The following is a 22,943-nucleotide window of genomic DNA, read 5'->3' on the forward strand; positions in this document are numbered from 1 at the left end:
AAATAGAATCAGAAAAATATTCTTATAAATTTCTAAGTATATCTTGTACATAAGATATAAAAAGAATAGCAATATATAAAGCATAAATACTAATGGATTCTGCATGTAAAAGTTTATCATGATAACTTATTACAAACCATAGCTAAAGATAAACATTCATAACATTAAAATAAATTAACTTAGCTTTGGTAGGACTGATATCAGTCAACAGGAATTCCTCAGCATCTCTTGAAACAGGAACAGTGTTTTGAATATCTTGCAATATGTAATAGAAAAAAAACCCATATAAAGCAAAATTATCAAATTCCTTAAATGACAGTTTCAGGAATGGGAAAAATGCAAAATAAACAAGCCTCTAGCAACCAGAAGCAACAAAAAAGTGAGACTTAAATAATGTGAGAAAAAAGTGGAACAGGTATGACGCCCACATTTCTGGCGCCAAGTATGACGCCCACATTATTGACGCTAAGTACAAACGCCCATATTCTTTGGCGCCAAGTATGACGCCACATCCTCTGACGTCGAAACAGACGACCACATTTTTTGGCGCAAAAAAACGTCTGAATACACATGCGTCAAAAAAATGACGTAACTACAAACAACTTCCGGCGTCAACTACGACGCCGGAAATTACAAAATTTTGCGCCAAGAATGACGCAATAAAATATTTTCTGCCCCCGCAAGCCTAACAGCACGCAGGGAAAAATAGTCAATTGAAAATTTTCAAGGTAAGAAAAAAATATTTATTCATATGCATTATCCCAAATAATGAAACTGACAGTCTGAATGAAGGAATACTGATTATCCTGAATCATGGCAAATATAAGTTTAAAGACATATATTTAGAACTTTACATATAAAGTGCCCAACCATAGCTTAGAGTGTCACAAAAAATAAGACTTACTTACCCCAGGACACTCATCTACATATAGTAGATAGCCAAACCAGTACTGAAACGAGAATCAGTAGAGGTAATGGTATATAAGAGTATATCGTCGATCTGAAAAGGGAGGTAGGAGAAGAAATCTCTACGACCGATAACAGAGAACCTATGAAATAGATCCCCTAGAGGAAGACCATTGTATTCAAATAGGCAATACTCTCTTCACATCCCTCTGACATTCACTGCACTCTGAGAGGAAAACCGGGCTTCAGCCTGCTGCGAAGCGCATATCAACGTAGAATCTAGCACAAACTTACTTCACCACCTCCATGGGAGGCAAAGTTTGTAAAACTGAATTGTGGGTGTGGTGAGGGGTGTATTTATAGGCATTTTAAAGGTTTGGGAAACTTTGCCCCTCCTGGTAGGAATGTATATCCCATACGTCACTAGCTCATGGACTCTTGCTAATTACATGAAAGAAAGGAGTAACACAAGGTATAGAGGTACCTGAGGTTATAGTCAAAATTACAACTATCTTAAAATAAAGGGTGGGGCCGTGGACTCACCATATCTGGAAATAAATAAATTTATCTATCAGGTAAGCATACATTTTGTTTTTCTTTCCTAAGATATGGTAAGTCCACGGCTTAAGAAATTACTGTTGAGAACCAATACCCAAGCTAGAGGACACGGATAAATAGGAAGGGACAAGACAGTCGGTCCTAAACAGAAGGCACCACCGCTTGAAGAACCTCTCCCAAAAGAAACCTCAGCCGATGCAAAAGTATAAAATTTGGAAAAAGTATGTAGAGAAGACCAAGTTGCAGCCTTGCAAATTTGTTCCACAGAAGCTTAATTTTTGAAAGCCCAAGAAGAGGAAACAGCTCTTGTGGAATGAGCCGTAATTCTCTCAGGAGGCTGCTCTCCAGCAGTCTCATAAGCCAAACGAATTCTACTTCGTAACCAAAAGAAAGAGTAGTAGCAGTAGCTTTCTGACCTTTACGTTTCCTAGAGAAACAGACAAAGACGGCAGAGGACTGGCGAAAAACCTTAGCCACCTGTAAGTAGAATTTAAGAACACGTACAACATCCAAATTGTGCAACAAACGTTCTTTGGAAGAAAAAGGATTAGGACACACAATTTCCTGGTTGATATTTCGATTAGAAACAACCTTAGGAAGGAAACCTAACTTAGTATAAAATACCGCCTTATCGGCATTAAAAAAAAGATAAGGGGAATCACACTGCAGAGCTGAGAGTTCCGAGACTCTTCGAGCAGAAGAGATAGCAACAAGAAACAAAACCTTCCAAGGTAACTTAATGTCTATGGAATGCAACGGCTAAACGGAGCCAGCTGTAAAACTTTAAGAACAAGGTTAAGGCTCTAAGGAAGAGCAACAGACTTAAAGACAGTCCCGATTTTGACCAAAGCCTGAGAAAAAGATTGCACATCTGGCACATCCGCTAAACGTTTATGTAGTAAAACGGATTAAGCAGAAATCTGACCGACCCTTCAGGGTACTGACTGACAATCCCTTCTCCAGGCCTTCCTGAAGAAAAGATACAATTCTAGGAATTCTAATTCTACTCCAAGAGTAGCCCTTGGATTCACACCAATAAAGATGCCATATCTTAAGGTAAATCTTTCTAGTAATAGGCTTGCGAGCCTGAATCATGGTCTCAATGACAGACTCAGAAAAACCACGCTTAGACAGAATTAAGCGTTCAATCTCCAAGCAGTCAGCTTCAGAGAAACGAGATTTGGATGAAGGAAGGGATCCTGAATCAGGAGGTTCTTCCTCAGAGGTAGTCTCCAAGGTGGGAGAGATGACATCTCCACTAGGTCTGCAAACCAGATCCTGCGAGGCCACGCAGGAGCTATTAGAATCACAGATGCCCCCTCCTGTTTGATACGAGCAATGACTCGTGGAAGGAGAGCAAACGGAGGAAACAAGTATGCCAACCTGAAAAACCCAAGGAACCACCAGAGCATCTATCAGAACGGCCTGTAGATCTCTTGACCTTGAACCGTACCTTGGAAGTTTGACGTTCTGACGGGACACCATTAGATCCAACTCCGGCACCTCCCTTTTAAGGACTAAGCTGGAAAACACCTCCGGATGGAGTTCCCACTCCCCAGGATGAAAAGTCTGTCTGCTCAGAAAATCCGCTTCCCAGTTGTCTACTCCTGGAATGTGGATGGCAGATAGACAGCAATTGTGTGTCTCTGCCCACTGAAGAATCAGAGTAACCTCCTTCATGGCTAAGGAATTCCGAGTTCCTCCCTGGTGATTGATGTAAGCCACAGAGGTTATGTTGTCTGACTGGAACCTGATAAACTGGGCTAAGGACAACTGAGGCCAAGACAATAGAGCATTGTAAATTGCCCTCAACTGCAAGATGTTGATGGGAAGAGCAGACTCCTCCCGAGTCCAAAGGCCCTGTGCTTTTAATGAGTTTCAGACTGCTCCCCAGCCCAGCAAGCTGGCGTAGGTGGTCACGATCACCCAGGAAGGTCTCCGAAAGCATGTGCCCTGAGACAGATGCTCCTGAGAAATCCACCACGGGAGAGAATCCCTTGACGACTCTATTCTCTGAGATAGATTTGCATGGTCGCCATTCCATTGTCTGAGCATGCACAACTGGAGAGCTCTCAAATGGAATCGAGCAAAAGGAATGATGTCCATGGAAGCCACCATCAGACCGATTACCTCCATACGTTGAACCACTGAAGGATGAGCAGTAGCCTGAAGAGAGAGGCAAGAGGAAATTATTTTGTTTTTCCTGACCTCTGTCAGAAAAATCTTCATCAATAGAGAATCTATTATGGTCCCTAAGAACACTACTCTTGTAGAAAGGGAAAGGGAGCTTTTTTACAGATTCACTTTCCATCCGTGGGAACGAAGAAAAATCAACAATATCTCTGTGTAAGATTTTGCTTGTTGAAAAGATGGCGTCTGAACCAATATGACGTCCAGGTAGGGTGCCACAGCAATTCCACGAGAACAGATCACTGCCAAAATCGCCCCCTGAACCTATGAAAAAATTCTGGGAGTCGTGGCTAGACCAAATGGAAGGGCCACGAACTGGAAATGTTTCTCTAGAAAGGCAAATCTCAGGAATCTGTGATGGTCACTGTGAATAGGAACATAAAGATACACATCCTTTAGGTCTATGGTTGTCATGAACTGACCCTCTTGTACTAAAGGAAGAATGGAGTGTATAGTCTCCATCTTGAAGAATGGAACTTTGAGAAACTTGTTTAGACACTTCAAGTCTAGAATGGGACGGAAAGTTCAGCCTTACTTTCAGTTTAAACTTGTATTGTTTTATCAAGAAAATATGTGTCAGAAAATAAAGCCTAATAAAAACATTTTGCCCTTTCTTTTTAAAAAAGTTTAAATGTTAGTCTCACACATGATACAGTGCCTGCTTCATGCCCCAGTGTAACCCATACAACAGGATAATCTATGTCTCAATAAAAAAGAAAATTTATGCTTACCTGATAAATTTATTTCTTTTTTGACACAATGAGTCCACGGATCATCTTAATTACTAATGGGATATTCACCTCCTGGTCAGCAGGAGGAGGCAAAGAGTACCACAGCAGAGCTGTTAAATAGCTCCTCCCTTCCCTCCCACTCCAGTCATTCGACCGAAGTTAGGAAGAGAAAGGAAAAGCCAAGGTGCAGAGGTGTCTGAAGCTTACAATAACCCACAACCTGTCTAAAAGAATCCACACTCCCTGAGCCTTTTAGGGAACCCTAGAAGGCTGGCGTCTGTTGTCACAATCACCCAAGATGGTCTGCGAAAGCAGGTTCCCTGGAAAAGATGATCCAGAGACAACCACCATTGAAGAGAATCCCTTGTCTCCTGCTCCAAAAGTATTCGAGGAGACAAATCCGCATAATCTCTGATCCATTGCCTGAGTATGTTTAACTGAAGAGGTCAGAGATGGAACCGAGCAAACGGGATGATGTCCATTGCCGCTACCATAAGCCCGATTACCTCCATGTACTGAGCCACTGATGGCCGAGGAGTGGACTGAAGAGCTAGACAAGTATCGAAAATCTTTGATTTCCTGACTTCTGTCAGACAAATCTTCATCGATAGGGAATCTATTATGGTTCCCAAGGAAGTTACCCTTGAATTTGCGACTAAGGAACTCTTATCCAAATTTACCTTCCCCCCGTGAGATCACAGGAAGGAAAACGACATTTCCGTGTGGAATCTTGCTTGTTGTAAGGATGGCGCCTGGACTAGTAAGTAGTCCAGATAGGGCGCCACTGCAATGCTCCGTAACTGAAGCACCGCCAACAGCGATCCCAGAACCTTTGAGAAAATTCTAGGAGCTGTGGCAAGACCGAAGGGAAGAGTCACGAATTGGAAGTGTTTGTCTAGAAAAGCAAACCTTAGAAACTTGTGATGATCCCTGTGAATGGGAACATGCAGGTACGCGTCCTTTAAATTCACTGTTGTCATAAATTGACCCTCTTGGATCAAAGGGAGAATGGCTTCCATCTTGAAGGACAGTACTCTGAGAAATTTGTTTAGATTCTTGAGATCTAAAATTGGCCTGAAGGTTCCCTCTTTCTTTAGGAACTACAAATAGATTGGAATAAAATCCCAGACCCTGTTCCTGAATCGGAACAGGAACACTCACTCCCAGGTTGGAAAGGTCTCTTACGCATTGTAAGAACGCCTCTCTTTTTGTCTGGTCTGCAGACAATCTTGAAGCAGAAACCTGCCTCTGGGAGGAAAACTCTTGAATTCTAACTTGTATCCCTGGGACACTATTTCTATTACCCAGGGATCCTGAACGTCTCAAAACCAAGCCTGAGCGAAGCAGGAAAGTCTACCCCCTACAAGATCCGGTTCCGGATCTGGGGCATGCCCTTCATGCTGTCCTTGATTCAACAGCAGGCTTCTTGGATTGTTTTCCCTTATTCCAAGATTGATAAGGTCTCCATGCAGGCCTAGTCTGTTCCTGTTTGGAGGCAGTAGAGGAAGAATTTCCCTTGAAATTTCGAAATGAACGAAAATTGCTCTGTCGTCCTTTTTGATTGTTTCTCTTATCCTGAGGGAGAAGATGACCTTTACCTCCCTTGATATCGGAGACAATTTCCAACAGGCCAGATCCAAACAAGGTCTTCCCCTTGTAAGGAATAGCTAGAAGCTTAGACTTAGAGGACACAGCAACAGACCAAGGCTTTAACCATAATGCTCTGCGAGCTAGAATAGAGAAACCCGAAATCTCTGCTCCCAGTTTGATAACTTGAAGGGAAGCATCTGTAAAAAAAGGAATTAGCCAGTATAAGAGCTTTTATCCTATCCTGGGTTTCATCCCAAGAGGTTTCTGTCCTAAAAGCATCAGACAACGCATCAAACCAATATGCCGCCGCACTAGTGACGGTAGCAATGCACACCGCTGTCTGCCATTGCAAACCTTGGTATAACCCTATATGGTACAAGAAAAAACCTCCACAAGTTACAAATGGAGGAAATCAAGCTAAAAATAAAGGAAAGCAACCTCAGGATCAGATAAAGGTATTACCCCATTTGAGTTTGAGAATTCCCCCTCATATACTACCGAAGTATCCCCCTCTTCCATATACAGGGAAAAATTTGGAATATTGAATGAATATATGTCCTCTTGTACTTCTTTTCTACAGTATGGACAAACAGACAATGCATGAAATGCAAGGTAACTCCAGGTGGAGTGCGAGAGGAAGCGCAGGGCACTGCATGTGGGCGATACATTTTTTGGGACACATTAGGAGAAATTAATGGCATAACTTGACCATCGTCAATAAACTCCTAAACAGCATGCGCCTTAGAAGTAGTAGAGAAGAGTAGTTCAGAAAAAAAAAACTATTTTTATAAACCCATTGGCATCAAAACATAGAACCAAATAGACACTTAGTAGGACCCCTTGGTCCCTCCTGAGTCACAAGGGAAGAGTAAAACACATAAACATGTTACATTTTGTAAAGAAAAAATTAACACATTAAAAACGGTACTGTCTCTTTAAATTTTAAAATGTAACTTTATATTTTAATGTTCAGAAGCAAGTTAACTTGGTATGCAAATATAGTAGAACCTATCTACACCCCAGCTTAATCTTGCTGAGGTGACCATCTGTCCCACAGAAACCAAGTACATTTCAAACTTTATTTTTTAATTAAAACGTAGCTCAAATTAAAGAAAAAATACTGGCTTCACTTTTACTCATAAAAGGATCCAGAATGCAGCTGTGGCGTTGTCCGGTCCCACATATGAGACAAAACTAAAGACTGAGCTTGCTTGCCGAAAATGGAAACGATAAAGAGTGCGCAGCCCAAAAAACGGTGCCAACCGTAGCTCCGCCCCTCTAGGGCGTGATAACATCAAACTCCCGGTCGCCATTACTGTAGTGTTTAAAAATAAGCCACCAGGAGATAACTTAACCTCTTGACAAGCCTGAGGTAAAATAGTGCCACCGCATGATAGTAATACTCTTCAGTCATAACCATTTAGCCCAAATATGGAAGGCTAACAAACTCTTGTCACCAAACCATCACCTCCTACTGAGCTCCTAACTCAGCCCTAGTGATTAAGCCCTTCTAGCCCCAGTGCCTGCTTCCAACTTGCTATCACAGGGTCCCCCTCCCTTTAACGATAGGAGTTATGTTCCCAGGAAAATAAAGTGCTCCACTTCCTCTGAGATCCTCTTCCCAGACCCAGAATAAAAAGTCAGCACTTACCTTTAAAATCTGCCCGACAGCAGGGCAGCTCAGCAGGTTTAAGAGGTCCTCTCACTCACATAGTCCTGTGGCTAAAGATAAAGCCTGAGTTAACTTACTTAGGTTATCAGGATTAGGGCAGCATCAATGTATGGGAGGCGCAGTGAGAATTATGTCCCACAAGTTCCCATTGCTCTAAAGCCACCAATGCCCTCTAAAGAGACTGACATGGACTACGGCTACACCCTAGGACAAAGCAGCACAATCTTGCACTACTTTAAAAATAATAAACTCTTGATTGAAGAATCTAATCTAACACCTCACTTTACCACTTCCTATTACTAACGTAGGCAAAGAGAATGACTGGAGTGGGAGGGAAGGGAGGAGCTATTTAACAGCTCTTCTGTGGTGCTCTTTGCCTCCTCCTGCTGACCAGGAGGTGAATATCCCATTAGTAATTAAGATGATCCGTGGACTCATCGTGTCTTAAAAAAGAAAAGCAGTGTCTTTTAATTTGTTAAGTGTCTCCCCAACTGGAAGAAAAGCACTTACCTGCTCTGCTGTCCGGCATGTAGACAGTTACAAGGTATGAGAAGACACAGTTCCTCACAGAGACCTTTGAAAAAGAAAGAACAGAGTAGCCAACTCTGGCTTTCTAAACTAGGGCAGCAATTGTTAGGAAAACGCAGTAAGTACCTCTTACAAGTTCCTAACTACTTTAAAGCCACCACTACCCCACTGCAAGGAATGACGTGGAATACGGCTATACCCCAAAACTTGTTTGTAGATTAAAGGGACAGTCTAGTCAAAATTAAACTTTCATGATTCAGATAGGGCATGTAATTTTAAACAACTTTCCAATTTACTTCTATTATCTAATTTGCTCAGTTCTTTAGATATCCTTTGTTGAAGAAATAGCAATGCACATGTGCGAGCCAATCACACAAGGCCTCTATGTGCAGCAACCAATCGGCAGCTACTGAGCATATCTAGATATGCTTTTAAGCAAGTGATATCAAGAGAATGAAGCAAATGAGATAATGGAAGTAAATTAGAAAGTTTCATGTCCTTTTAAATCTAAATTTTTCTTCAGACACCTAAACTTCACCTCCTCCATGCAACGAAGGAAAAGAGAATGACTGGGGGTTGTGGGTAAGGGAGTGATACTTAGCAGTTTAACTGTGGTGCTCTTTACCTTCTCCTGCTGGCCAGGAGTGATATTCCCAACAGTAATTACTCAAGTCCTGGACTCACCATATCTTAGTAAAGAAAACATAATTTATGCTTACCTGATAAATTTATTTCTCTTGTAGTGTATTCAGTCCACGGGTCATCCATTACTTATGGGATATATTCCCTTCCCAACAGGAAGTTGCAAGAGGATCACCCAAAGCAGAGCTGCTATATAGCTCCTCCCCTCACATGTCATATCCAGTCATTCGACCGAAACAAGACAAGAAAGGAGAAACCATAGGGTGCAGTGGTGACTGGAGTTTTAATTAAAATTTAGATCTGCCTTAAAAAAAGACAGGGCGGGCCGTGGACTGAATACACTACAAGAGAAATAAATTTATCAGGTAAGCATAAATTATGTTTTCTCTTGTTAAGTGTATTCAGTCCACGGGTCATCCATTACTTATGGGATACCAATACCAAAGCTAAAGTACACGAATGATGGGAGGGACAAGGCAGGAACGTAAACGGAAGGAACCACTGCCTGTAGAACCTTTCTCCCAAAAACAGCCTCCGAAGAAGCAAAAGTGTCAAATTTTTAAAATTTTGAAAAGGTGTGAAGCGAAGACCAAGTCGCAGCCTTGCAAATCTGTTCAACAGAGGCCTCATTCTTAAAGGCCCAGGTGGAAGCCACAGCTCTAGTGGAATGAGCTGTAATTCTTTCAGGGGGCTGCTGTCCAGCAGTCTCATAGGCTAAACGTATTATGCTACGAAGCCAAAAGGAGAGAGAGGTTGCCGAAGCTTTTTGACCTCTCCTCTGTCCAGAGTAAACGACAAACAGGGAAGAAGTTTGACGAAAATCTTTAGTTGCCTGTAAATAGAACTTCAGGGCACGGACTACGTCTAGATTATGCAAAAGTCGTTCCTTCTTTGAAGAAGGATTAGGACATAATGATGGAACAACAATCTCCTGATTGATATTCCTGTTAGAAACTACCTTAGGTAAAAACCCAGGTTTAGTACGCAGAACTACCTTGTCCGAATGGAAAATCAGATAAGGAGAATCACAATGTAAGGCAGATAACTCAGAGACCCTTCGAGCCGAGGAAATAGCCATCAACAACAGAACTTTCCAAGATAAAAGCTTAATATCAATGGAATGAAGGGGTTCAAATGGAACACCTTGAAGAACTTTAAGAACCAAGTTTAAGCTCCACGGCGGAGCAACAGTCTTAAACACAGGCTTAATCCTAGCCAAAGCCTGACAAAAAGCCTGGACGTCTGGAACTTCTGCCAGACGTTTGTGTAAAAGAATAGACAGAGCAGAAATCTCTCCCTTTAACGAACTAGCAGATAAGCCCTTTTCTAAACCCTCCTGTAGAAAGGACAATATCCTAGGAATCCTAACCTTACACCATGAGTAACTCTTGGATTCGCACCAATATAAATATTTACGCCATATCTTATGGTAAATTTTTCTGGTAACAGGCTTCCGTGCCTGTATTAAGGTATCAATAACTGACTCTGAGAAGCCACGCTTTGATAGGATCAAGCGTTCAATCTCCATGCAGTCAGTCAGAGAAATTAGATTTGGATGGTTGAAAGGACCTTGTATTAGAAGGTCCTGACTCAGAGGCAGAGACCATGGTGGACAGGACGACATGTCCACTAGGTCTGCATACCAGGTCCTGCGTGGCCACGCAGGCGCTATCAGAATCACCGATGCTCTCTCCTGTTTGATCTTGGCAATCAGTCGAGGCAGCAGCGGAAACGGTGGAAACACATAAGCCATGTTGAAAACCCAAGGGGCTGCTAGAGCATCTATCAGCGCCGCTCCCTGGACCTGGATCCATAACGAGGAAGCTTGGCGTTCTGGCGAGACGCCATGAGATCCAGTTCTGGTTTGCCCCAACAATGAACCAGCTGAACGAACACCTCCGGATGAAGTTCCCACTCCCCCGGATGAAAAGTCTGGCGACTTAGAAAGTCCGCCTCCCAGTTCTCCACGCCTGGGATGTAAATCGCTGACAGGTGGCAAGAGTGAGACTCTGCCCAGCGAATTATCCTTGAGACTTCTAACATCGCTAGGGAACTCCTGGTTCCCCCTTGATGGTTGATGTAAGCCACAGTCGTGATGTTGTCCGACTGAAATCTGATGAACCTCAGTGTTGCTAACTGAGGCTAAGCTAGAAGAGCATTGAATATTGCTCTTAACTCCAGAATATTTATTGGGAGGAGTTTCTCCTCCTGAGTCCACGATCCCTGAGCCTTCAGGGAGTTCCAGACTGCGCCCCAACCTAGAAGGCTGGCATCTGTTGTTACAATCGTCCAATCTGGCCTGCGAAAGGTCATACCCTTGGACAGATGGACCCGAGAAAACCACCAGAGAAGAGAATCTCTGGTCTCTTGATCCAGATTTAGTAGAGGGGACAAATCTGAGTAATCCCCATTCCACTGACTTAGCATGCATAATTGCAGCGGTCTGAGATGCAGGCGCGCAAATGGCACTATGTCCATTGCCGCTACCATTAAGCCGATTACTTCCATGCACTGAGCCACTGACGGGCGTGGAATGGAATGAAGGACACGGCAAGCATTTAGGAGTTTTGATAACCTGGACTCCGTCAGGTAAATTTTCATCTCTACAGAATCTATAAGAGTCCCTAGGAAGGAGACTCTTGTGAGTGATATTAGAGAACTCTTTTCCACGTTCACCTTCCACCCATGCGACCTCAGAAATGCCAGAACTATCTCTGTATGAGACTTGGCAATTTGAAAACTTGACGCTTGTATCAGAATGTCGTCTAGATACGGAGCCACCGCTATGCCTCGCGGTCTTAGAACCGCCAGAAGTGAGCCCAGAACCTTTGTAAAAATTCTCTGAGGCGTAGCTAACCCGAAGGGAAGAGCTACAAACTGGTAATGCCTTTCTAGAAAGGCAAATCTTAGGTACCGATAATGATGTTTGTGAATCGGTATGTGAAGGTAGGCATCCTTTAAGTCCACTGTGGTCATGTACTGACCCTCTTGGATCATGGGTAGGATGGTTCGAATAGTTTCCATTTTGAATGATGGAACTCTTAGGAATTTGTTTAAGATCTTTAAGTCCAAGATTGGTCTGAAGGTTCCCTCTTTCTTGGGAACTACAAACAGATTTGAGTTAAATCCTTGCCCTTGTTCCGTCCGCGGAACTGGGTGTATCACCCCCATTACTAGGAGGTCTTGTACACAGCGTAGAAATGCCTCTTTCTTTAATTGGTTTGCTGATAACCTTGAAAGATGAAATCTCCCTTGTGGAGGAGAAGCTTTGAAGTCCAGAAGATATCCCTGAGATATGATCTCCAACGCCCAGGGATCCTGGACATCTCTTGCCCACGCCTGGGCTAAGAGAGAAAGTCTGCCCCCCCACTATTTCTAGATCCGTTTCCGGATAGGGGGCCATCCCTTCATGCTGTCTTAGGGGCAGTAGTAGGTTTTCTGGCCTGCTTGCCCTTGTTCCAGGACTGGTTAGTTTTCCAGGCCTGTCTGTAACGAGCAACAGTTCCTTCCTGTTTTGGAGAGGAGGAAGTTGATGTTGCTCCTGCCTTGAAGTTTCGAAAGGCACGAAAATTAGACTGTTTGGCCTTTGATTTGGCCCTGTCCTGAGGAAGAGTATGACCCTTACCTCCAGTAATGTCGGCGATAATATCTTTCAAGCCGGGCCCGAATAAGGTTTGCCCCTTGAAAGGAATATTAAGCAATTTAGAAGTCACGTCAGCTGACCAGGATTTAAGCCATAGTGCTCTGCGCGCCTGGATGGCGAATCCGGAGTTCTTAGCCGTTAGTTTAGTTAAATGTACAATGGCATCGGAAACAAATGCATTAGCTAGCTTAAGTGCTTTAAGCTTGTCCATAATTTCATCCAATGGAGCTGTGTGAATGGCCTCTTCTAGAGACTCAAACCAGAATGCCGCAGCAGCAGTGACAGGCGCAATGCATGCAAGGGGCTGTAAGATAAAACCTTGTTGAACAAACATTTTCTTAAGGTAACCTTCTAATTTTTTATCCATTGGATACGAAAAAGCACAACTATCCTCCACCGGGATAGTGGTACGCTTAGCTAAAGTAGAAACTGCTCCCTCCACCTTAGGGACCGTCTGCCATAAGTCCCGTGTAGTGGCGTCTATTGGAAACATTTTCCTAAATATAGGAGGTGGGGAAAAGGGCACACCGGGTCTATCCCACTCCTTGCTAATAATTTCTGTAAGCCTTTTAGGTATAGGAAAAACGTCAGTACACACCGGTACCGCATAGTATCTATCCAGCCTACATAATTTCTCTGGAATTGCAACTGTGTTACAGTCATTCAGAGCCGCTAAAACCTCCCCTAGCAATACACGGAGGTTCTCAAGCTTAAATTTAAAATTAAAGATCTCTGAATCCGGTTTCCCTGGATCAGATCCGTCACCCACAGAATGAAGCTCTCCGTCCTCATGTTCTGCAAACTGTGACGCAGTATCGGACATGGCTCTCACAGCACCAGCGCGCTCTGTCCTTATCCCAGAGCAATCGCGCTTGCCTCTTAATTCTGGCAATTTAGATAATACTTCTGTCAGGGTATTATTCATAATAGTAGCCATGTCTTGTAAAGTGATTTGTATGGGCGTCTCTGATGTACTTGGCGCCACAATATCACGCGCCTCCTGAGCGGGAGGCGAAGGTACTGACACGTGAGGAGAGTTAGTCGGCATAACTTCCCCCTCGTTGTCTGGTGATAATTCCTTTACAGATAAAGACTGACCTTTATTATTTAAAGTGAAATCAATACATTTAGTACACATATTTCTATGGGGCTCCACACTGGCCTTCAAACATAGTGAACAAACAGATTAATCTGTGTCAGACATGTTTAAACAGACTAGCAATAAGACTAGCAGACTTGGAAAACACTTTAAAATAAATTTACAAGTAATGTAGAAAACGCTACTCACACTCATTATTACAACAGTGGGAGCCTCAGTTAACTGTTTCTATGCAGAAATATAAGTCAGCCATGTGGAAAAATTTATGCCCCAATAAGTTTTATCACCAATGAACCTCACAAAAACGATTAAACATGCCAGCAAACGTTTTAAACATCCTTTTATAAAGAGTATGTATCTCTATTGATAAGCCTGATACCAGTCCTTCTACTGCATTTAAGGCTTACTACATTAATTCAGTATTAGTAGCATTTTCTTAGTCAAATTCCATTCCTTAGAAAATTACTTTACTGCATATACATTAATCAGCCTGATACCAGTCGCTTTCACTGCATTTAAGGCTTTACTTACATTACATCGGTATCAGCAGTATTTTCTTAGTCAATTCCATTCCTTAGAAAAATATTTTACTGCACATACCTTATTTGCAGGAGACCCCGCACGCTATTCCCTTTCTGAAGTTACCCCACTCCTCAGAATGTGCGAGAACAGCCAGTGGATCTTAGTTACTTCTGCTAAGATCATAGAAAACGCAGGCAGATTCTTCTTCCAAATACTGCCTGAGAAAAAAACAGCACACTCCGGTGCCATTTAAAAATAAACTTTTGATTGAAGAAATAATTAAAGGGACACTGAATCCAAAAATTTTATTTTGTAATTCAGAAAGAGCATGCAATTTTAAGCAACTTTCTAATTTACTCCTATTATCAATTTTTCTTCGTTCTCTTGCTATCTTTGTTTGAAAAAGAAGGCATCTAAGCTTTTTTTGGGTTCAGTACTCTGGACAGCACTTTTTGATTGGTGGATGAATTTATCCACCAATCAGTAAGGACAACCCAGGTTGTTCACCAAAAATGGGCCGGCATCTAAACTTACATTCTTGCATTTCAAATAAAGATACCAAGAGAATGAAGAAGATTTTATAATAGGAGTAAATTAGAAAGTTGCTTAAAATTCCATGCTCAATCTGAATCACGAAAGAATTTTTTTGGTTACAGTGTCCCTTTAAGTATAAAACACCAAACTCCTCTCACGACCTCCATCTATGTTGAGGGTTGCAAGAGAATGACTGGATATGACATGTGAGGGGAGGAGCTATATAGCAGCTCTGCTTTGGGTGATCCTCTTGCAACTTCCTGTTGGGAAGGGAATATATCCCATAAGTAATGGATGACCCGTGGACTGAATACACTTAACAAGAGAAATCCAATTTTCTTCAGACACAAAAAAACTTCCTCCATAGACAGAGGCAAAGAGAATGACTGGAAATTGTGGGAAGGGGAGTGATACTTAAAGGGACACTGAACCCAAAAAAAATTCTTTTGTGATTCAGATAGAGCATGACATTTTAAGCAACTTTCTAATTTACTCCTATTATCAAATTTTCTTCATTCTCTTGGTATATTTATTTGAAATGCAAGAATGTAAGTTTAGATGCCAGCCCATTTTTGGTGAACAACCTGGGTTGTTCTTGCTGATTGGTGGATAAATTTATCCACCAATCAAAAAGTGCTGTCCAGAGTACTGAACAAAAAAAAAAAAAAGCTTAGATGCATTATTTTTCAAATAAAGATAGCAAGAGAATGAAGAACAATTGATAATTGGAGAAAATTGAAAGTTGCTTAAAATTGCATGCTCTATCTGAATCACAAAAGAAAAAAATTGGGTTCAGTGTCCCTTTAAAGGTACAGTCAACACCAGAATTATTGTTGTTTAAAAAGATAGATAATCCCTTTATTACCCATTCCCCAGTTTTGCAAAACCAACACTTTTATATTAATATACTTTTTATTTCTGTGACTAACTGGTATCTAAGCATCTTCTGACTGCCCCTAATCACATGACTTTTAGTTATTATCTGTTGACTTGCATTTTAGCCAATTAGTGCTTCCCCTGCTGTGAAAAGTAAATAAAATAGAGGCGGCCTTCAAGGGCTTAGAAATTATCATATGAGCCTTCCTAGGTTAGCTTTCAACTAGAATACCAAGAGAACAAAGCAAAATTGTTGATAAAAGTAAATTGGAAAGTTGTTTAAAATTACATGCCCTATTTAAAAAATTAAAGATTTTTTTGGACTTGACTGTCCCTTTAACAGCTTTGCTGTGGTGCTCTTTGCCTCCTCCTGCTGGCCAGGAGTGATATTCCCACCATATCTTAGGAAAGAAAAATGGCATATAACTTCCATCAGAAAAGACGATCATCACACGAGAGAACGTAAGACGGATATGTGTAGGTGAACGTGGGACGGATATGTGTAAGTGGATGTAGGGGGAATATGTATAGGCGAAGGTGGGGTGGATAAGTGTACAGTTGCTTTATGGGTGATGTTAGGATGTCAGCATGAAAGAGCAATATTTAATGCTCACCATCTGCTCCTCTTCATTTGGTCTCAGTCTGCTGGGGTCTAATACACTCTGAAGCCGGCTTTGCACTCGCTGGAGGTAGGAGGAGAAAGCCAAGCGTGCCTGTACCTTACTGCAAAACACACAACGTTAGACCATATGTCAGCAAACACCTTACACAATACGTCAGCTCACACCTTACACAAAACACACAACGTTACACAATACGTCAGCTCACACCTTACACAAAACACACGTTACACAATACGTCAGCTCACACCTTACTGCAAAACACACAACGTTACACAATATGTCAGCTCACATCTTACTGCAAAACACACACCTGTTACACAATACGTCAGCTCACACCTTACACAAAACACACGTTACACAATACGTCAGCTCACACCTTACTGCAAAACACACAACGTTACACAATACGTCAGCTCACATCTTACTGCAAAACACACACCTGTTACACAATACGTCAGCTCACATCTTACTGCAAAACACACACCTGTTACACAATACGTCAGCTCACACCTTACACAAAACACACGTTACACAATACGTCAGCTCACACCTTACACAAAACACACGTTACACAATACGTCAGCTCACACCTTACTGCAAAACACACAACGTTACACAATATGTCAGCTCACATCTTACTGCAAAACACACACCTGTTACACAATACGTCAGCTCACACCTTACACAAAACACACAACGTTACACAATACGTCAGCTCACACCTTACACAAAACACACGGTACACAATACGTCAGCTCACACCTTACTGCAAAACACACATTACACAATATGTCAGCTCAAACCTTACTGCAAAACACACAACGTTACACAATATGTCAGCTCACATCTTACTGCAAAACACACACCTGTTTATACAATACGTCAGCTCACACCTTACACAAAAACACAATTTATGCTTACCTGATAAATTTATTTCTCTTGTGGTGTATCCAGTCCACGGATCATCCATTACTTGTGGGATATTCTCATTCCCAACAGGAAGTTGCAAGAGGACACCCACAGCAGAGCTGTAATATAGCTCCTCCCCTAACTGTCATAGCCAGTCATTCGACCGAAAACAAGCCGAGAAAGGAGGAACCATAGGGTGTAGTGGTTACTGTAGTTTAAATTTAAAAATTACCTGCCTTAAAATGACAGGGCGGGCCGTGGACTGGATACACCACAAGAGAAATAAATTTATCAGGTAAGCATAAATTGTGTTTTCTCTTGTAAGGTGTATCCAGTCCACGGATCATCCATTACTTGTGGGATACCAATACCAAAGCTAAAGTACACGGATGAAGGGAGGGACAAGGCAGGAACCACTGCCTGTAAAACCTTTCTCCCAAATATAGCCTCCGAAGAAGCAAAAGTATCAAATTTGTAAAATTTTGAAAAAGTATGAAGCAAAGACCAAGTCGCCGCCTTGCAAATCTGTTCAACAGAAGCCTCATTTTTAAAGGCCCAAGTGGAAGCCACAGCTCTAGTGGAATGAGCTGTAATCCTTTCAGGAGGCTGCTGTCCAGCAGTCTCATAGGCTAAGCGGATTAAGCTTCTTAGCCAAAAAGAAAAAGAGGTTGCCAAAGCCTTTTGACCTCTCCTCTGTCCAGAGTAGACAACAAACAAAGCAGATGTTTGACGAAAATCTTTAGTAGCTTGTAAGTAAAACTTTAAAGCACAGACCACGTCCAGATTGTGTAACACAAGGATGGAACCACAATCTCTTGATTGATATTCTTGTTAGATACCACCTTAGGTAAGAACCCAGGTTTGGTACGCAGGACTACCTTATCCGTATGAAAAATCAGATAAGGAGAATCACATTGTAAGGCAGATAGCTCAGAGACTCTACGAGCCGAGGAAATAGCTACCAAAAAAAAAAAAAAAAAAAAGAACTTTCCAAGATAAAAGTTTGATAGCTATGGAATGAAGAGGTTCAAACGAAACTCCTTGAAGAAACTTAAGAACCAAGTTTAAGCTCCATGGTGGAGCAACAGGTTTAAACACAGGCTTGATTCAAACTAAAGCCTGACAAAATGCCTGAACGTCTGAAACATCTGCCAGACGCTAGTGCAAAAGAATAGACAGAGCAAAAATCTGTCCCTTTAAGAAACTAGCTGACAATCCTTTTTCCAAACCTTCTTGGAGAAAAGATAAAATCCTAGGAATCCTGACCTTACTCCATGAGTAACCCTTGGATTCACACCAATAAAGATATCTACGCCATACCTTATGGTAAATTTTCCTGGTGACAGGCTTTCGTGCCTGTATTAAGGTATCAATAACTGACTCAGAGAAGCCACGCTTTGATAAAATCAAGCATTCAATCTCCAGGCAGTCAGCCTCAGAGAAATTAGATTTGGATGGTTGAAAGGACCCTGAAGTAGAAGGTCCTGTCTCAGAGGCAGAGACCATGGTGGAAAGGATGACATGTCCACTAGATCTGCATACCAGGTCCTGCGTGGCCTCGCAGGTGCTATCAGAATCACTGATGCTCTCTCCTGCTTGATCTTGGCAATCAGTCGAGGGAGCAGAGGAAACGGTGGAAACACATAAGCCAGGTTGAAAGACCAGGGCGCTGCTAGAGTATCTATCAGTGTCGGCTTGGGATCCCTGGACCTGGATCCGTAACACGGAAGCTTGGCGTTCTGGCGAGACGCCATGAGATCCAGTTCTGGTTTGCCCCAACGGAGAATCAGTTGTGCAAATACCTCCGGATGGAGATCCCACTCTCCCGGATGAAAAGTCTGACGACTTAGAAAATCCGCCTCCCAGTGCTCTACACCTGGGATATGGATAGCTGATAGGTGGCAAGAGTGAATATCTGCCCAGTGAATTATTTTTGAAACTTCTAACATCTCTAGGGAACGTCTTGTTCCCCCTCGATGGTTGATGTAAGCTACAGTCGTGATGTTGACCGACTGAAATCTGATGTACCTCAGAGTTGCTAACTGAGGCCAAACCTGAAGAGCCTTGAATATCGCTCTTAGTTCCAGAATATTTATTGGAAGGAGAGACTCCTCCTGAGTCCATGATCCCTGAGCCTTCAGGGAGTTCCAGACTGCACCCTAACCTAGAAGGCTGGCATTTGTTGTTACAATAGTCCAATCTGGCCTGCGAAGGTCATACCTTTGGACAGATGGACCCGAGATAGCCACCAGGGAAGAGGATCCCTGGTCTCTTGGTCCAGATTCAGTTGAGGGGCCAAATCTGTGTAATCCCCGCTCCACTGACTGAGCCTGCATAGTTGCAGCGGTCTGAGATGTAAGCGTGCAAACGGCACTATGTCCATTGCCGCTACCATTAAGCAGATTACTTCCATACACTGAGCCACCAAAGGGCGCGGAATGGAATGAAGAACCCGACAGGAATTTAAAAGCTTTGATAACCTGGACTCCGTCAAGGTAAATTTTCATTTCTACAGAATCTATCAGAGTCCCTAGAAAGGAAACTCTTGTGACTGGGGATAGAGAACACTTTTCCTCGTTCACTTTCCACCCAAGCGACCTCAGAAATGCCAGTACTACGTCCGTATGAGACTTGGCAATTTGGAAGTTTGACGCCTGTATCAGGATGTCGTCTAAATAAGGGGCTACTGCTATGCCCCGCGGCCTTAGGACCGCCAAAAGCGACCCTAGAACCTTTGTAAAGATTCTTGGGGCTGTAGCTAATCCAAAGGGAAGAGCTACAACTGGTAATGCCTGTCTTGAAAGGCAAACCTGAGAAACCGATGATGATCTTTGTGTATCGGAATGTGAAGATAAGCATCCTTTAGATCCACTGTAGTCATATATTGATCCTCCTGGATCAGTGGTAGGATGGTACGAATAGTTTCCATCTTGAACGACGGAACTTTGAGGAATTTGTTTAAGATCTTTAGATCCAAAATCGGTCTGAAGGTTCCCTCTTTTTTGGGAACCACAAACAGATTTGAGTAAAAACCCTGTTCCTGTTCCTCCTTTGGAACTGGATGGATCTCTCCCATAACTAGGAGGTCTTGTACACAGTGTAAGAATGCCTCACTCTTTATCTGGTTTGCAGATAATTGTGAAAGGTGAAATCTCCCTTTTGGGGGGGGGAAGCTTTGAAGTCCAGAAGATATCCCTGGGATATAATTTCCAACGCCCAGGGATCCTGAACATCTCTTGCCCACGCCTGGGCGAAGAGTGAAAGTCTGCCCCCTACTAGATCCGTTACCGGATAGGGGGTCGTTCCTTCATGCTGTCTTAGAGGCAGCAGCAGGCTTTTTGACCTGCTTACCTTTTTTCCAGGTCTGGTTTGGTCTCCAGACCGTCTTGGATTGAGCAAAAGTTCCCTCTTGTTTATTATTAGAGGAAGTTGATGCCGCACCTGCCTTGAAGTTTCGAAAGGCACGAAAATTAGACTGTTTGGCCCTAGATTTGGACCTGTCCTGAGGAAGGGCACAACCTTTTCCTCCCGTGATATCAGCAATAATCTCCTTCAAACCAGGCCCGAATAGGGTCTGCCCCTTGAAGGGAATGTTAAGTAGCTTAGATTTTAAAGTCACGTCAGCTGACCATGATTTAAGCCATAGCGCTCTGCGCGCCTGTATAGCAAAACCAGAATTCTTAGCCGTTAGTTTATTCAAATGAACAATGGCATCAGAAATAAAATAATTGGCTAGCTTAAGTGCTCTAAGTTTGCAAAGTATGTCATCCAATGGAGTCGCTACCTGTAAAGCCTCTTCCAGAGACTCAAACCAGTACGCCGCAGCCGCAGTGACAGGGGCAATGCATGCAATGGGCTGTAGGATAAAACCTTGTTGAATAAATATTTTCTTAAGGTAACCTTCTAATTTTTTATCCATTGGCTCTAAAAAAGCACAACTGTCCTCGACAGGGATAGTAGTACGCTTTGCTAGAGTAGAAACTGCTCCCTCCACCTTAGGGACTGTCTGCCATAAGTCCCGTGTGGTGGCATCTATTGGAAAACATTTTTCTAAAAATAGGAGGGGAAGGGAACGGCACACCTGGTCTATCCCATTCCTTATTAATAATTTCTGTAAACCTTTTAGGTATTGGAAAAACATCAGTACACACCGGCACTGCAAAGCATTTATCCAGTCTACAAAATTTCTCTGGCACTGCAATGGTATCACAGTCATTCAGAGCAGCTAAAACCTCCCTAAGTAACACGCGGAGGTGTTCAAGCTTAAATTTAAATGTAGAAATATTAGAATCAGGTATCTTTCCTGAGTCATTAACATCACCCACTGACTGAAGCTCTCCTTCCTCAGCTTCTGCATATTGTGAGGCAGTATCAGACATGGTTCTTAAAGCGTCAGTATGCTCTGCATTTTGTCTCACCCCAGAGCTATCTCGCTAACCTCTAAGTTCAGGTAGTCTGGCTAATACCGCTGACAGTGTATTATCCATGACTGCCGCCATGTCTTGTAAAGTAAAAGCTATGGGCGCCCTAGATGTACTTGGCGCCATTTGAGCATGAGTCCCTTGGGCGGGAGTCAAAGGGTCTGACACGTGGGGAGAGTTAGTTGGCATAACTTTCCCCTCGTCAGATTCCTCTGGTGATAATTTTTTTAAAAACAGAATATGATCTTTATTGCATAAAATGAAATCAGTACATTTGGTACACATTCTAAGAGGGGGTTCCACCATGGCTTTTAAACATAATGAACAAGGAGTTTCTTCTATGTCAGACATGTTTATACAGACTAGCAATGAGACTAGCAAGCTTGGAAAACACTTTAAATCAAGTTAACAAGCAAATATAAAAAACGGTACTGTGCCTTTAAGAGAAACAAATTTTGTCAGAATTTGAAAAACAGTGAAAAAAATGCAGTAAATCAAACGAAATTTTTACAGTGTATGTAATAGGCTAGCAGAGCATTGCATCCACTTGCAAATGGATGATTAACCCCTTAGTTCAAAAAACGGATCAAAAAAACGAAAACATAATTTATGCTTACCTGATAAATTCCTTTCTCCTGTAGTGTAGTCAGTCCACGGGTCATCCATTACTTATGGGATATTAACTCCTCCCTAACAGGAAGTGCAAGAGGATCACTCAGGCAGAGCTGCTATATAGCTCCTCCCCTCTACGTCATACCCAGTCATTCGACCAAAACCAAACGAGAAAGGAGAAACTATAGGGTGCAGTGGTGACTGCAGTTTAATTTAAAATTTAGACCTGCCATAAAAAACAGGGCGGGCCGTGGACTGACTACACTACAGGAGAAAGGAATTTATCAGGTAAGCATAAATTATGTTTTCTCCTGTTAAGTGTAGTCAGTCCACGGGTCATCCATTACTTATGGGATACCAATACCAAAGCTAAAAGTACACGGATGACGGGAGGGACAGGCAGGATCTTTACACGGAAGGAACCACTGCCTGAAGGACCTTTCTCCCAAAAACAGCCTCAGAAGAAGCAAAAGTGTCAAATTTGTAAAATTTGGAAAAAGTATGAAGAGAAGACCAAGTTGCAGCCTTGCAAATCTGTTCAACAGAGGCCTCATTCTTAAAGGCCCACGTGGAAGCCACAGCTCTCGTAGAATGAGCTGTAATTCTTTCAGGAGGCTGCTGTCCAGCAGTCTCATAGGCTAAACGTATTATGCTACGAAGCCAGAAAGAGAGAGAGGTAGCAGATGCTTTTTGACCTCTCCTCTGTCCAGAATAAACGACAAACAGGGAAGAAGTTTGGCAAAAATCTTTAGTTGCCTGTAAATAAAATTTCAGGGCACGGACTACGTCTAGATTGTGCAGAAGTCGTTCCTTCTTTGAAGAAGGGTTAGGGCACAATGATGGAACAACAATCTCTTGATTGATATTCTTGTTAGTGACTACCTTAG

The 22,943-nt window shown here is 42.5% G+C and overlaps 1 protein-coding gene across 1 annotated transcript in view; it reads right to left on the minus strand.

Annotated features, from left to right (window-relative positions):
* Nucleotides 1-22,943, minus strand: part of TTLL5 (tubulin tyrosine ligase like 5) — a 273,384-nt gene that overhangs the window by 141,339 nt on the left and 109,102 nt on the right. The window contains exon 13 of the mRNA XM_053697018.1: nt 16,106-16,214. Coding sequence (XP_053552993.1) covers nt 16,106-16,214 — 109 coding nt within the window. The remainder of the gene's footprint in view (nt 1-16,105; nt 16,215-22,943) is intronic.

The sequence above is a fragment of the Bombina bombina genome, chromosome 1, assembly GCF_027579735.1.
Source record: "Bombina bombina isolate aBomBom1 chromosome 1, aBomBom1.pri, whole genome shotgun sequence".
NCBI lineage: Eukaryota > Metazoa > Chordata > Amphibia > Anura > Bombinatoridae > Bombina > Bombina bombina.